The sequence below is a fragment of the Bombus vosnesenskii genome, unplaced genomic scaffold, assembly GCF_011952255.1.
Source record: "Bombus vosnesenskii isolate JDL3184/JDL3185 unplaced genomic scaffold, Bvos_JDL3184-5_v1.1 scf7180000013301, whole genome shotgun sequence".
NCBI lineage: Eukaryota > Metazoa > Arthropoda > Insecta > Hymenoptera > Apidae > Bombus > Bombus vosnesenskii.
Window position 1 is genome coordinate 129,060 of NW_022882950.1, and position 16,626 is coordinate 145,685.

Genomic DNA, 16,626 nt, shown 5'->3' on the forward strand with positions numbered 1-16,626 from the left:
ATTCGACGTTGCAAACGCGTATGCATAGCTGGGGCGATGCAACGTGTCGCTAACGACCTCGTTTTGAAATATACAAAATGAAGTGCAACTAGAACGGTAAATATGCTTCTTTGGCTAGGTAATGAATGCAATAAATTCGATAAAACATTCCTTCGTGGATTGGTGACCTAGAAATAGGCACCCCCTGAAATTATTAATTAGGAGCATTCATCCTATTAACTTTTTTTTGTAACGTGCATCTCGTATGCAAAGAACGTGAGAAACGTGATGTCATACGACTATTAGTAAAGTGAACCGCAGCACGGATGTCTTTCTTATCCCGTCGATAAATCAAATATGTACAAACTAAACTAGTAATAGCGTAGGGATAGAAAATGAAAGAAGCTATTAATTGATAATCTAAAAAACTGAAAACAACGAAGAAGCTGGTATTCGAGGTCGATGGTTATATTGGCTGACCACTACTCCTTTTATGGAATGTGTGAATTTTCAGTGGGCACTGTTATTGCTTTGAAAAGAATTGCTTTGCACAGTGGTCAGAAACCGTAAAAACCCGGTCTAAATTCATACGTCTCTTAATTATGTGTTATTATATACAAACAGAACAATTTTTTGGGGTTTCCGGAATCACAGAATCTAGTTTTGGTATTTTTCTGCTAGGATGAGAAACAACCCTTATAAAACCAGCCTTTTAGAAGATGCATCAGGCTAGGGAAACAAAATATTCGCCACTTGATGCAATAGATTTCGATTTCAAGCGAATAGTTATAAAATAAATATATCCTCGAAACAACACATGTCTGTCGTTTTATTTCTAACTCGACTCTGTTTAAAGCAAATAGGGTATGCAGCAATAGGATAATTTGTTTGATCGTGTCTTGGTCGTTAATAATACTGCTACTCGATCAGTGTTTTTATTGTCGTCAAGCGATGCGTAATCGCAAAGTAACACGAAATCACGCCTACTTGTTGAATAAGGCAGCGTCCAGATAGTGGGGAGTGTTATCTAAACGAAGTAAAGCATTCGTATTCTACGATGAACTTTAAATTTTCGCGAACGCTTGATATTTCAAACTGCTCTTACAACAATAGAAAGCAAGTGGCCCCATCTATTGGGGGGTTGAAGTCTTACTAAGAAGGGTTGTGACTATCCTTTGGTATCTTTGCTCTTAAGTATTTACCAACTCTCCTATCCCAAATATTAAAATAATCTCCTAATCCTCCATTAAATTTATAAATTTACCAAAATACCTTTCGCTAAAATTTAAAGCCATCCAATTTAACCCAGTCTACTCTAAAATCAGAATTTCAACTTGCAAACCGAACATAGACACACCACCATCTCTTGGCGGAAGGAACAAACGAGAAATGATGGACAGTAGTCGCGCACGCGCGCACGTTATCGATAACGACGTCGAAGGGGTGAGAAGCAGAGGAGAGAGATGTGCATGGATCGAAAGGTCGAGCGAGACACGAGGTGCCGAGTACTCGACGGAACGACACCGCTGTGAACGGTGGAATCGTTCAGTCGTCGGCGCAAGATCCGCTACCGTTGACGTCTGAGCGTCCTCTCGCGAGGATCACGCCAAGAGGAATTCTCTTACTTCAGGAACGAACGAACAACACCCGACAGGAGCTGCTGACTTGCATAGAACCGGTACGACCGCATGGTGGGGTGAGTGCTCGTGGAAGAGTAGGAAAGAAACTGGTGTGTGTCGGTGGTGGGAGGAGGAACAAGTTTGAGGAGCAGAAAAGACTTGCAAAATGTCGAATAACAAGGACGTCAGCGCGTTTGCTGACGAGCGAAAGATCGACATCGAGAAGCCATACTGGGATCAAAGCACGTACAAGGGTAGGGCGCTACACTTCCTCACGGTCACGAACCCATTGAATCTATTCCTCAGCGCCAAGGAGCTCGAGCACGCCCGAGACATCGTCACAAAGTACAGGTAGTTAATATGTATTATGTTGATAATGCATCTGACATCGTTATTATTTTGCATCAGAATATATGTTAATAGAGGTTGTTTATGTTGTTGTTGGCTTAATGTTCGTACGTAACGTTTGTATTAACATAGAAAAGGAGATAGCCTGGCACAATTAAAGGTGACGCAGGACGAGTTGTGGAAATGCAAATACCGATACGACAGCGCGTACCACCCCGACACGGGCGAGAAAATGTTGCTAATTGGACGCATGAGTGCCCAAGTTCCGATGAATATGATGATCACCGGCTGTATGTTGACGTTTTACAAGTACGTACTCATTGCTGACGTAAATTCTCGCGATATATACTACATAGTTTCGAGGAAAGGGGATCGAGTTTATCGAACGCGCCGATAAACGCCGTTTAGACCTTTCACCTTGTGTAATTCCAAATTACAAACACAGACGTCCGACGACAGCGACCGACAGTCACGTTTTCGCGCGACCAGATAAAAGCGAAAGAGAAGAATCAATCAGTATGTCAGAAGAATTCAATTATCGTGTTGGAACTTTATCTCGAGACTCTTCGTTGCTCGACATAACAGACGCAGATGTCAAACGCATGTCAAGGACAATAGCGAAAGGATCCGTTTTGATGAATTTTATAAGATATTCTCATAGCAAACCTTGTTAGAATATTTCATTTATAATTTTTCAGAACGACAGCGCACGTCGTCATTTGGCAGTGGATAAACCAATCGTTCAACGCGATCGTCAATTACACAAACCGCAGTGGATCGAGTCCAATCCCCATGAACACGATTTTACAAAGTTACGCCATTGCAAGTGGAGGGGCTGTGATGACAGCCCTCGGGTTAAATCGACTTTTACGGAATGCACCACCCTTGGTAGGTCGATTAGTACCGTTCGCAGCAGTTGCCGCTGCCAACTGCGTAAACATTCCCTTCATGAGAATGCCGGAGCTTCAAAACGGGATCGAATTACAAACGGAAGAAGGTACGAAGGTCGGCAGCAGTAGACGAGCAGCAAGCAAAGCCATTGCCGCTGTTACTCTGTCTCGTATTCTTATGTCTGCACCGAGCATGAGTAAGTATTGAAATTGCTTTCATCTGTTATTCGATATGGAAGTCTGTCGTATGAATAGAGAATTAAAAAATGTTATATCTGTTTTAGTACTGTCGCCCATTCTAATGAATTTCATGGACCGACGACAAATGTTACGTAACGCGAAATGGGCAGTCGTCCCCATACAAGTTTTAATTTGCGGAGTCTGCCTGACGTTCGCCACTCCTCTTTGTTGTGCTCTGTTCGTACAACGAGTACCTATTTCGGTGGACGATTTAGAACCAGATGTACGAGATCAGGTGCTCTTCGCAAATCCTAATCTTCGAACAGTGTATTACAATAAAGGCCTTTGAACAAGTCGCAAGACTGAAATGCTATCGGGGAAAATATGTAAAATTAAAGAAACGTATCGCGAAGTGGAGAGTTTAAATCGCGATATTTCTATGTATAAGTCACTGACGACTCAGAAGTGATTCTATTAGAATCGAAAAACATACAAACATATATATAAATATGCAAACATATCCCCAAGCGCTATTCGCTGATATTACGACTACTGCTCGTCGTAACTACCAAATACCGCCAAGGAAAAGTAACGGAGACAATAAAATGGTACAATAAAGTAACATTTATTGAATACAATTTATAAATTTACATTATTTAGTGCTACAATATTCAGTTCAAGTTTAGTTTTGATATTATCCTTTTGATCTATGCCGACCTTCCGTAGAGGAGCCGGAGGTTTTATTTTTCGGCCGAATCGACCAGTCTTCCTCTGCCACAGACCGCTTCTCGGTCGATTTCCAAGTTCCCTATTCTTCTGTGCGCTACCAATTGGCGTCGTACCATGTTCGACATTCGACAGTCTACCCACAGTCGCCATACAGGTTTTGTGGATGCTGAACTCCTTCTTGCTTGGCATTTTAATGACCACACGATCCTCTCCATCCTGCCTTAATATCGTGCCGTACGTTCCAGCGGCGTGAATGAGAAAACCTCCTTTATCAGGATATTTTTCCACGCAATTAACTATCGTCCCTTTGGACAACGCTCCCAATGGATAAGCATCTCCTTCAAAGGCTCTGACATGATTTTCAGGAATGCCTTTATGAGTACGGATTATGTCTCCAACTTTCATATTCTCCGTCGCGAGAATGTACTGCAAGTTAGAACCGCTTCCAATCAAAGCTACGAACGAGGTTCTGCAACCGTCCTTGAATACTGCTAACACTTTGTCTTCTCTTGGGGGTTCATTAAGATCAGTAGGCCCATCTCTGATCCACTGGATCCAGTGATATTTGTGTTTGATTCCTCCACCGATACCTTTTGCCACCAATCTTCCTGTTTTAATCGTACATAACATAAATGAGAAAAAATGTAACATTGATTTCGATATACGCTAATCGAATTTCCCGCCGTAGTAGGAAATTCCTTTACCGACTGATGGCTGTATTGTCGAAAACAAGAAATCTATATAAGGGTTAGGGATATAAACTTTGAGAAAGTAATTTTTCATCGAATTATGAAAATGTCTTCTCAAAAGAGAACAATATTGAAGCAAAACGAGTGAAATTTAAATATAACACGCACCTGTAACGGTATCTCTCCCTGCTAAATTCGTAACATTTAAAGGTTCAACCGTATACTTGTCTTTAAAGTGGACGATTCTTCGGTAACTTTTCCCTTTCACTCCAGGTTTTGGGACTTTCACAAAATTCCACTGATTTCTTTTCGGCTGCACTTGAACCGGCACTGAGGCAGGTTTGTAACAAATATTGGCGACATGTCTCGTGAAAACACGAGCTACCAACGACATGGCAGACATTTTGACTCAGGTCGATTACAGTGCCATCGTCTCATCTAAAGAACATGTTTGAATCCAGCGGTTACCGGTAGATGTCACTAGGAATGTTTCTAATGTATCTTGATTCGTAATTGTTAGTTAGAACGCGTTAATGTTCCGCGTCGTGTTAACTTAGAATTTTCCGTTTAAATTAATGCGATAGTGTTACTAAGTGTGCTGCGAAAGTGCTAAGCAAAATGTAACAGATAACGTAATTACAGAGTTAAATCGGTATCGCTGATCGTCATACGTACTTGAGAAAATGATCATTGAAAGATATACGCTTCTTAAGAACCTGAACGCAGCTAGCAAACGATCGGAAAATGAAGAGCTGAGAAGAAACACTGACAGATATGAAAAATAGGGCGTGCCAGATTCATCAGGTACGTTACCGGGGCCATTATATTTATACGAAAGATAAAACAACGTTATATTGGAAATCAATAAATGATTTTCCATGCTGACGAGCAATGCATCGTCGTTTCATGCTAAATTTTCACCGGTGCATAAATATAAAATGCATTATCGCCGGTGCACGTTAAATCTCTCCCGTACACGGGAAAAAGTGCGAGTGACGAGCCGTTAAATAACGATACGCGTATAAAACGCGGGAACAACGCGAGCGCGCCCTCGCGGTCCCCCTGCTCCGTATACTCGGAAAACAACCGATCGTAATCTTTTTAACCTTTTGAATAAAAAAGGTCGGAACGACATTTTCGCGCACAATATCATTTCTATCTGAACTGAATCGAATCGGAAACTACGTACCGAGGCACGCGTAATCGTGTCTGAATAATTCTCTCGTGGCTTAATCGTACCCTGTTTGGCGGGCTTTTTGAAATAATAATCGCGAGTAAACGGTTGTGTAACGGCCGTACGAAATAGCTTGCGACTCCAAAGAAGGTCGCGTTGTTCAAAGGAGCAAGAACGCGCGAGTATACGCGAACCCTCGTGACGAGGGACAGAAAAGGGAAAAGGTGCGACGAAGATAGTGGCTAGGTATGGAATGGTAGGGACGAAGGGGCGAGAGAGAAGGGAACGCTTAATTGGCCTGGGGTAATTATTTTATTAAGTGAGAAGATGGCGGATGGAATGCTAAGAGAGAGCATGCTGGTGCGGTCTGGCGGGTAGGTTGTCGGTGGTGGGCCGAGGGATGGGGCGGGGGTGCAAGCGCGAAGGGTGGAGCGAGCAGTGGCGGCGGCAGGTGACGGTGTGGAGAGCGTTTAAAATACCTACGTACCACGAACGTGAATACCGCGGAGCCAGTTTCCCGTGTATATGCGAACGCGGCCGCAACTTTCCGCCGTGTACGTGTCTCTGTTCGCGTGCACGCGTGATTCTCCTCTCATCGTCGCGTATACGTTCATGCGCGCATCCACCTAGCACGCGTCGAGTACGAAAGGGATGGAAAAGCCACGGGTAGGTTCTTTCCTCGTACAGAAAGAGACGGAGAAAGAGGAAACGTAGCTTGAGAGGAAAGAGAGGAAGGGAGAATGAGGCAAGGGGTGGAGGAAGGGAACGGTGCTTGCGCGCGCGTTCAACGTTTCTCTGTTGGTTGCGAAGGAGGAACATCTATTACCCGGTACATGGGCCAGAGGGGGAGGGGTGGAATCGTCGAGGGAGGGGTGCGGGCAAGAGTAGTCGAGCGGCAAATTGTCCGCCATCTTACCCACCTTATACCTTATCTCACACCCTCACCGTAACCACCCTTATCCCCCTTCCTCCGTGGTCTCCTCCTCCAGCCGGTTCTTCTCTCATCCTACACGCCGTTCACCCCCTCTTCCTCCCTCCGCAACTTCCATCTTCCTATTCGCTTTCTCTCGATGTTCCCCGCCGCGCTGCCGCCTCGAAAGCTTTAGATTACCTACCCCTTATAAGCGCTCGTGTTGCCCATTTATTACCACGACTCTCGCGACTACTACGAGACCGAAACTACCACCTCCTTGCATCGTTCTTTTTTCCTTTCTTTCTCTTCCCTACCTACGGTTAGTTCGTTCCTTCGTCATTCGCGCCACCACCCACCCATTTCCCTTCCACCCCGTTGGTGTTCGTTTATTTCTTACCTTCTTACATGACGCCACGGTTCTCGTTACACTTAACACTGCTTACTGTCGACGTTAGACACGTATACCGAGATGAAGTCGAATAACACGATTAGTCGAATTTCCGGGAAATGGCCTGCAGGTCGTCGCGATCCTCGCGACGCCTACTTTGGGGTACGTGCCAAGGATATTTAAGTTTGAAATCTAGATTTCCCGGAGAACACGTTCTCTTTTTTTTGTGTGTATGTATATATATATATTCGAAGAAGATCGAAAAACAGGTTCGAACTTTAGTACACGAACGTTACTTTTAAAGAGACACCCTCCCTTTTTTTAAAGGCGGACGAAAGTTTCCGTTTATCAGGCTGATTCGAGATAGCTGTCCTACTCCTGTACCGGCGGAGATACTTCTCAATATTAGTCACGCGAGGAAAGTTTCGGGGATGGTGAAAAAAAGCCCGGAGGAGAGCTGCGAAAAAACAAGGATGGATGGAAGGAGAACGATGGTCTCGGTCGATGAAACGTTTCCGCAGGGACGAGTTGCGGATGAACTGCGCGTCGAGTAAGAAAAAGGGCGGCCGAGGTAAATGACGGAGAGAGAAAGAAGTTTGGAAAAAATAAAACGAATAGAAGAAAGAAGCAGAGTAAAATGGTCGGGAGCGAAAAAAGACGAAGGAACGAGGTGGAACGAGAGAAAAGGGTGGGAGGGATTGAGAGGCGCGACGCGGAGATGGCATTTCGCATCGTAAAGTTTTGCAAGCTACCGCGGAAGAGAGACGAGAAGACGGAAGAACGAAGAGACATGGAAGTAAACGAGAAGGTCTCGATAGCGATGCGACAAGATAAAGACAGAACCACCGTTGACGGTTAGTTGCCTCGGACTTGTTCTCGTTCGTTTCCTCTCAATTCGTCGAGCGGAGAAGAGTCGTCGCTTCGTAAGATCTAGAGACGAGAGCCAGCAGGAGAAAGAATCGAGTTTGATCGAAGGGGATGAGTAAAGAGAACGTGAACGAGAGAAGGAGAAAAAGGAATCAGAGGGTAGATCAGAGGGAAGGGGAGAGGATAGCGAGGACCGAGTTGCGAGCATCATAACGGTAGACGATGGTGGCACGAATTGGTGAAAGAAAGACAGAAAGAGGGAGAGAGAACAGCGGTAGGATGAGAGGATTGCCACGAGGAGGTGAGGAGTCAGGAGGATGCGGTCGAAGGAGGGTGCAAATAATAACAATAATCATATTTCCCGGCAACATGGCCGCTGAAAGAGGGTGGCCGCGCAGCCTGGGCCGCGTAGGAGGGAAACGAGGTAGGGGTGAGGCAGCCAGGCAGCCAGGGAGGGTTATCATAATATTACAAACCACCGCCGCAGGGATGTATCTATACAACCCCTCGCCCTCGCTGTCGTTCACCGTCCCTCTTTCCCTTTCCATTTCCCTTCTATCTATCCTATTCTTGCTCGTGTATCTTACCCGATACTCATCCTTCTGGATCTGCTGTTCCACTCGGCCTCGCGGTGAGGATTCACGCACATATATACACGGACTAGCTAAGTCCTTGTGCGCGCGATTCGCGCGGATCGTCGTATCCGACAATTGTCGCGTTATACACCCCCACACCCCTTTTGGCTGCACCAGCTCGTTCTCCACACCCCACATCTCTCGGGCTGCGTCGTTCTCTGAATACGATCCCGTAGAAAATGTACATCCGCGACATGATCAGGCTTTAGTTTCCACGCCCAGCGGTGGCTCTCGTTCGCCGGAGATATTCGCTTGACGAAACACGTCCACAACCCCCGTTCAAAACCTCTATCGCCGTCTCCACCACCTCCTCCGCCTCTGCGTCTCTCATCCTATGGGACGTCGAACACGCGGACACGTTCCAGAAAAATAATTACCTATAAATCCACCGCGACGAATTCAATGCTTTTCACCGGTTCCACGCGTACCTTGCGCTTTTTATTCGCCGCGCCAGCCATTGTCCGCCATTGTTAGCGTAGCCTGCCAACGATGTCGATTGTCATCGATCGAAAAACCAAAGAAGATACTTTTTCCACGTCGACGGGAATAATTTGTACTTCTTCTTCCATTCACCGTCCTCGAATTCACACGTCTTTTACGAATATCCTCGCCTGCGTTTACACTTTAGATTCTTTAAATCGTTCATCCGCTATCGGCGAACGGAAGATCTCCGGACGTAATGGGTCGCTTAATCCTCGATTCGTCGGTCTGTCGGTGAAACCGGGAGTCTCCTTGCTCCTGAAAAATATCACAGGAGGCGAGAAGCTGCGGCAGACAGTCTGTCTGCGGAAGAGCCGGTCGAGTTAATTTCATCCAGATGTCGAGGAGCCTTCGAACGGTTCGTTGACTTTTCCGCGCGAAGCATCGGCATCGTCGTCCCTTCTAATGGCTTCCTAGATGTCCTTGTCGACGAAGTTGAGGCGATACGCCGTGAACAGAACGCCCGACTCGTGCTCCGTGTTGGATTATTTTGTTCGTCGTTCGCTGCGTCAACCGGATGCGGCGGAACTTCCGAGCGGAAAACTAGGTGTTACGAAGTAATTTTGCTCCGCACGGCGGCGGACGCCGGCACGATACGAGCGCTCATTCAGCGATAATTATGTCATTTACCGACTACGCCGCCGCTCGACTGCGCCGCGTTACGGAAATTACGAGTCTCGCGTGTGGCAATATTATTCTAATTATGAAAGCTGCCGTTTCAAATTGCGAAAGTAACGCTCTATTTATACCGCTATCGCGCGACATGTCGCTCCGGAATGAGAATACGTAAATCGGCCAAATAGTTGCGGAAAATATCCTACGGAAACCATAGATTCGCAAATAGCGGCCAATTTACTTTCACAATACACATTCTCGATCGTTCGATTAATCGCATCAGCCGTTGAATCTTTTCCCAAAAATTTTGAAACATTACCGTTTTGTGAATTCTTCCTCGTTACCTACAGGACAACGGGTTCGATTTCTTGATCACACGCGCTAACTATGGCCCGCCTTCTAATAGATAATTAATCTAGAAGAGCGTCGCTCTCGCGTTAGACGTCCATTCAAGCCTATCCGATTATCGTATGCATTAAAGTCGACGCATCTAGCTTCGGCGATGCTTAACTTCGCGTTAAGAAGATTAAGGGGGAGCCTGCCTCCGATGGAAGGTGCCGGCGTTCAAACGCGGTGAAAGCCGAATCGGAGTCGTACACACGTAAAATTGCTGAAAGCCGTCTGGCTGGCTGCGGAGGATCTCGCGATCCATCGAAGACGACAAACGAACGACGACGATGGAAAAAGAGGCGACGACTTCGCATCTATAGAGAGATCCGGAGCCGGGGCCTGTAGCTCCGCGAGCACGTCGGTCTTCTCCAAGAGGGGGTGGTGTCGAGAAAGGGGGTAGGTCGAGACCGAGGATCGGCCCCCCCGGGTAAGAGTGGCGAGATCGGCGGCAACGTGAAGGGGGAAAGGAAGCACTTAAAGAATTATCCGAACTCGCAGGAGGGATGGGATTCCTCGCAAGCACGTGCAGCCTTTCCCAGGCCAACACCTAATACCTACTAATACCGTGCCGTGTATCTATCTACCCTTTTACCGCTCTGACGCGAGTCCTACGAGGCCAGGACTACGGAAAGAGTAAGTAGGGTCGTGTTTATAAGTGGATACCTACGTAGTGGCGGGCTGCGGAGCACCCCCGACGACCGAAAGGTCGACCCGGATCTCCGATCCTGGACCGCTCGAGATGTGGAGTGGTGGAGGGGGAGGAGAGGCACGATACACCTTCTCATGAGAGCATAGACTGGCGACCGATAAAAAATACCTTTCGATGCCTTTGGCTTTCTTTCTTTCTTAACCCCCGTGGTCAGTCCGTCGACCCTCTTCGATAGTCTTTTGTGTATTTTGTTTTAAATTGGTCCATCTGTAGGGTGGTTTCTTCTGACACATCGTTCTGTTAAACAGATTAAATCCCTGACTGTCTGTTTATTCGTTTGTATTTCCTCCAAGAGAACACGCTGCGTTGGTCTCTGTACATTGCGTTTTTCCCAGAATCTCTTAATTTTCCATTTTTTTTCTTAATTGGACCACGAAGAAGGAGGGACGCAGATCGCTGACTTTAAGCTTCGGAGCATATGTCACCGAAGTCCTTCTGGAAATCCCTGCGGCTGCTCCTCAGCGGCAGACTGCTGGTCTAGGGCCCGTTGAAATTCGTCGGCCGGCTAATTGTCTGGCTTTTTCCCGGCCGCTAGGCTGCGCGCCGTCGAAATCTCGTCGAGAGTTTTTCGACGGACGTTCGGTCTGTTCTGTTCCGAGAGGGACAAGCGAGAAGAAGAGAGACGCTCGTCGAGCGCCGCACGTGTTGCCAACGCATTCTCCGACAAATTGACTTCAGACCTCGACGCGGTCCGCGGTCGTCCCTCCCTCCCCTCCATGCTCATCGCCTGTGACTCGACGACGTCGTAGCACCCTCTGAAAACGATCCTCTCTTCTGCCGACTCGACCCACACCGCTCCGGTCCATGCTCACGACGACGCCTTTATTATTAGCCGCGGCGAAGCTAGTTAACCGAGTTAGTTAAGTGAGAATTATTATTTAGCTGTCCCGTCCCGACCCCTCAGCCTTCTGCCTCCCTCCATACCAGGCTCGCATCGTCGTCGTCGTCCTCTTGGGCTGAATGGAAGGCGAACCGAGTCGGAGAGCGGTGTCAAGCTGAATGCCGCGTAGTGGAAACGCGTACCACCAAACCGCGTCGTCCCACTCATCGCCGCGGTTGTCGTCGCCGCTTCGTCTTCTCCACTCGCCGTCTTATTTGTCCAGGAGGGCCGAGGTGTCGAGCAGTTTACGATTTCCGACTACTTTTCCATGCCGTTTCTTTCGTTCGTCGTAGCTCCCTCGAAGAATCAGATGCTCCTTTAGAGTGGTCGTAGCACGCGGCGAATATTTAGAGGTATTTAGAGCTAGAATCGTTGTGGGGATTTTTGGTGGAGGGAGGATAGGACGCTTGTTGGTTTTAGTAGGATGTTCGGGGATTAATGGCGTGGCAATGAACGTGCTTGAGCTTGCGAGGCGAATTTTAATTGCGTCGGTAAACCGAGAGACAACTGGGAAATATTGTACACATCTGTTCGTAAATCACAAGACACTTACTAGTTTTTGGATGAAATCAACGTCGTGGAGATTTTTAGACGGATGTGCGATATAAATAATTGGTATCTATCGATTGCGACAAAACTCGTTTTAAATCACATTGTTTGTGAACTTTGCGTGGCAAGTATTTAGAGTGTTCATTCGCAATTGTCTTGTTCGCAAACCATATCGCTTTTAATTTCTGGATTTGTCTAGAAATTAAAAAATATGGAAGAACGATGATATTAGAAAATCTGTTTTCTTTTTTCTCTTTTCAATATTTACTTAGAATTTACCACTTATTTTCGTCAACCTCGCGCAATCAATAAACTTAGGAAAGTAAACCATTTACGTATCGATTACTAATACGAATAATTCAGAGCGCCAGAGTATAACTTTGGAAGAAAACTCTGTCATAAATTGACTTCCACGATCACCAATTTCGATTGCATGTACCGTTTTACTTTTGCTTTATGTCACACCATCCACACACAATTAAGTGCCCCTTAAATCGCGTGATCCCCCAGTGCATCTACTTACCAGATCAGCTGAGAGTTTCTCACAGTTTACTAGCCTGCCATTTTATCCACGCTGTCCCTGATCTTTCCTCCATCGAAACTGCCTCGTCCGCAATGATCTTAACCACCGCTCGTCGATCGAACGATCCGAAAAATCTAAGTAAAAAATCAAATGGGAAAAAAAGCTGTAAAACCATCGGACCCCTAGCGATCGTTCGCCATACTCTAAACGCTGGGTCGCTCGTAACTCTTAAATCGAACGTAACACGCTTTCAATGACTCGAGCTTGCTCGTACTCTAGCCTGAATCGCTAGAATCCTGACCAGTCACGGTTCATCGAGGATCACCCGCCACTTTAGAAGTATACGCGGATAAATCGGCTCCGGGGAATCCAAGAGGATTCTATGCTTTCTAGAACCGATGGACCGGTCGAGGGAGTTGGAAGGGAAAGAACAGGCAAGGAGGGCAGGGGAGAGGAAATCGAGGCGGAAGCAGTCGATGCTCTTATCTGTCTACGGTACGTCGTAACGATTACCCGATCTGTATAGGTAGACAAGAAGGAGGGCTGCTCCTTCTGCTCGAGTTCTCGATTCCATGGGGTCAGGATACGTTCGCCAGTTTAGGGATATTTTGTGCCGGGCGGTAGAATCGTTTCCCGACGGGATGGGTCTGCCTCTTAATTAGCTCTTAAGCGAAAGGCAATTTGTACGCGGATATAAGCCGAAGTACAAACTTCTCTGGTGGCGGTGTTTTAAACGTTTACGTAAAGTTTGAATCGCGCGACCGCAGCATGACTGGCGCAGGAAAGATCGTTACCGTAGCAGAGAATCCGTAACCTCTCGATCTAGTTACTCGGAGCTTGTTGTTCCACGAGCGGAGGAGCCCTCCTTTGTTCATCGGCGTTGTGTCTGAAAGAAACCGTCGTACGAAGCGAAGTCGCGAACCATCTGTAATCGAGGTCAGCTTTCCAAGCAGGATTCGAACGCAACAAGAGTCAGTTTAACAGAGAACTTTTGTCCTTCGAAAGGAAGGTAATATTTTCAAAGAAACGCGCTCGAACCGGAGGATTCCATGGCGATCGATTAAAAGAGAAAAAAATAGAAAATCCCCTGGCGGAAAATCCGTGAGATACAGCGGCGAATAAAATCGGACGAGCGAAAAGCGAACGGATAAATTACCGAGCGAGATTGCGTGGAACGAAAACAGGCAATAAAGATATCGGGCCCGGTGAAAAGGGGATGATACACTCGGACCAGCGGGGGTTGCGTCGGGCTCGAATCGAGCGTCGCGGGGAAAGGAATTTTCGCATTCATACGAAACGTCGTTGTGATAAAAAAATTCGTGCTCTGGGTAGGTTCTCGCCTGGCGCGATGATGCGAATAGAGGCGAGCCCGTACAGCGAGCCTCATATCGTATTAATAGGCAATCCGGACAGCAGAGGGGTGTCATAAACTCAAACCCCTAATACTCGCCTAAACTACCTCGGTTAAATAATGGAATCCCTATTCCCACCCGCTCACCACCGCCTCCGCGCTTCCTCTACTTACTCTACGTTTCTCCCTCCTCACTTTCTCTCTCTCTCTCTCTCTCTCTCTCTCTCACTTACTCACTCACTCACTCACTCACTCCTCCGTTATTCTCCCGTTTCTCACCTACTACAGAAACTAGCGGGAGCTTTGTACTTCTCATTGCGGCTTCCACCGCGGCGACGAGAATATCCGTGCACCACCGAGATATCGTGTAGCGTCGCGGCGATGATCGTCGCGCAAATTAGTTGCCAATGCTCGATTATTCGCGTCCGACTCCTCCGGATTCCAATTGGATTCCTCATTGTTCGTAAGAATTACTCGTTTACGGAATCATGCTTAGGATTGAACCGAATATGATTGTGAATTTTCCGTTTATTCTTAAACGATTAATTCACAGGCAACGGAAATATTTGCCGAGCAGGTATAATTGCAGTTTCTCAGTCGAGCGTACTAATAACCGTTGTAGGCGAGCGTGGAGCCGTTTAATCAAGCACAGATAGTGTACAGCGCGACGAGCTTGAATACCAGAAACATAACGGAAGCCATAGAGCCGGGAATACGCCCTAAATTTGGCAGGCAATGGGCCTCGAAATTCCAAAATGAGACCTAGACCGTGATAAATCATTACGTATATTTCTTCAAAGTTCCCTGACGGACGATCTCCGAGTACGTTCTACTTATCCTTATAACAGAAATACACACACGGTTAAGCCACAATGGACAGCATGTTAACAAACGAGCCGGGAATTTATAACGTATTAGCGAGCAATTTCGAGCAGCGCATTAGGTCCCGCGCGCGTCCCCATCGACGAAACAACCCCCGCCGTGTTGTTCGGCTCCCTTCGGCGAGTCGATCGCCGATCGTTTTCTAATTTGCCGAGCAAACACTCGCGCCGAAACCGAATAGGTTAGCCGGGGCACAATCGCGGAGCCACGGAAGAGAGGCTCGCCACGACAGAAGGGGGTTGCGTCCACAGAGAACAGGGTGGAGGCGAAAAGGACGAAGCAACTAAAGTAAGTACCGGCAAACGAGTCTCTCCTTCTCTCTTCTCCCCCTTGGTCCAACGATGTCCCACTAGTTCTCCCTCATTTGTAAGCATCTGTGCGTGTAGAAGTCGTCAATACGTGTACGACTACTACGCGCACGTGTGTGCGCGTGACGAATAAACGATCGTGGTACCACTCTGCGGGAAGATGATCGTGTGTGCCCTACGCTGCCGAGCACTTCCGTGCGCAACGTTAGTCCGCTGGAACAGGTCGACATCTTGGTCGTAGTCGTCGTCGTCGTAGCCATCCTATCCGTCGTCGTTGACGTGGATGTGTACGCGTGTATGGGGCCCCACTGCACCCCGGGTAACAGAAGGCAGATCTCTCCCGGGAGACTCGACGCTTGTTTGCGCTGCTTATCATCAGTTCCCATTAATATTAAACCGCATTCAACGAACGAAGCCCGCCCCACGGCGGTCGGCCGATGTGTACATAGGTATAACCGACGCGTATATACATACGCGGCCGAGTTTACATATATTAAACGCGTGTGCACACCCCCGCTGCACCTTTCTCTCACCGACCAGCTCTCGCACACGAACGAACTGGTAACTGGTCTCGTAGCCTGTGTATTTGTGAAAACGATCGCGCACACAGGCTGAGCTCCGCGTCCGTGAAAGTAAACGAGACGCGAGTGTAGGAACGATTACTCGTCCGTGAAGGTACGAGCACGCGAACACACGCCAATAGCGCAGCGCGATACTCGGAACCACCGCTGTCCACGCCGGAAGCCGCGCGCGTTACGAGCGATCGAGCGACGAAATAGCCGAGGGTGGGTGTAGCCGATGCGCCGTTTCGAAGCGTGCACGATGCCGCCGCGGGGAGGACGCGGTGCTCAATTTTCACCCTTTGTTTAATCGCCGACCTAGGAGTCGACTACATTAATTTAATACCCACGCGTGCGCGCCGGCCCGTTTGTTCCCGAAAGGGGAGACTCCTTACTTGGATCGTAAAAGGGGACGAAACATTGGCTGGCAGCGTTTTTAAACGCGTGACCGATCACGAAGCACCTGCAACTTACCCCCTCGTGGCTTTCGATGACTCTCTCTCTCTCTCTCTCTCTCTCTCTCTCGCAATCGACGTTGGCTGTGTAAAAAACGGAGGAGATTCGGAGCGGATTTTATCGAGGACGGAATTAAGTTTCGTCGAACGAGAGAGAAATTCTTGGACGGTTTTTAAAAATAACGCTCGAAGCAGAGCGTGAACGGGACACCTCGTGCGCAATTGTGGTCCGCGTGGGTGAAGGCAAGCGGAGGTCGATTCGACGTACGAGTCTTCTTGGAAGAGAAAACGATCTGAATTCGCGATCGATGTATCGCTCTAATCACCCAAATTCTTTCACTTCGTCTAACGCGCACAGAAGGTATTCATCGAACGGTGTTTCCCAATTTCAACTACGATTCCTCCGTTTCGTTCGATACTCTTTCGATCGAAGTCGTTCGATTTAACGGAACCTCGTTTCACGCCAATTCTCGATACGGGAAATTAATTTTCCAACAATTATCGCCTGGGACG

At 47.5% G+C, this 16,626-nt stretch overlaps 2 protein-coding genes across 2 annotated transcripts; one reads left to right on the plus strand and one right to left on the minus strand.

Annotated features, from left to right (window-relative positions):
- Positions 1-1,764: 1,764 nt before the first annotated feature.
- Positions 1,765-3,650, plus strand: LOC117233939 (sideroflexin-1). The gene is made up of 4 exons (XM_033494678.1): positions 1,765-1,949; positions 2,079-2,255; positions 2,645-3,033; positions 3,121-3,650. The coding sequence occupies exons 1-4, from the start codon at positions 1,765-1,767 to the stop codon at positions 3,363-3,365; spliced, it is 996 nt and encodes a 331-aa protein (XP_033350569.1). The 3' UTR covers positions 3,366-3,650.
- On the minus strand, positions 3,623-4,859 carry LOC117233940 (39S ribosomal protein L2, mitochondrial). Its single transcript, XM_033494680.1, has 2 exons — positions 4,603-4,859; positions 3,623-4,353 (listed from the first exon to the last, which is right to left on the minus strand). Exons 1-2 carry the CDS (start codon positions 4,835-4,837, stop codon positions 3,656-3,658), a joined length of 933 nt encoding a protein of 310 aa, XP_033350571.1. The 5' UTR covers positions 4,838-4,859; the 3' UTR covers positions 3,623-3,655.
- Positions 4,860-16,626: the final 11,767 nt, after the last annotated feature.

What these genes read in the sequence shown, in the direction of transcription:
- LOC117233939 (XM_033494678.1), top strand. Translation starts at nt 1,765, where the DNA reads ATGTCGAATAACAAGGACGTCAGCGCGTTTGCTGACGAGCGAAAGATC. An exon ending in GACATCGTCACAAAGTACAG is followed by an intron (nt 1,950 to 2,078) that starts GTAGTTAATATG and finishes GTATTAACATAG; the next exon opens with AAAAGGAGATAGCCTGGCAC. An exon ending in TATGTCTGCACCGAGCATGA is followed by an intron (nt 3,034 to 3,120) that starts GTAAGTATTGAA and finishes TATCTGTTTTAG; the next exon opens with TACTGTCGCCCATTCTAATG.
- LOC117233940 (XM_033494680.1), bottom strand. Translation starts at nt 4,837, where the DNA reads ATGTCTGCCATGTCGTTGGTAGCTCGTGTTTTCACGAGACATGTCGCC. An exon ending in AGGGAGAGATACCGTTACAG is followed by an intron (nt 4,354 to 4,602) that starts GTGCGTGTTATA and finishes CGATTAAAACAG; the next exon opens with GAAGATTGGTGGCAAAAGGT.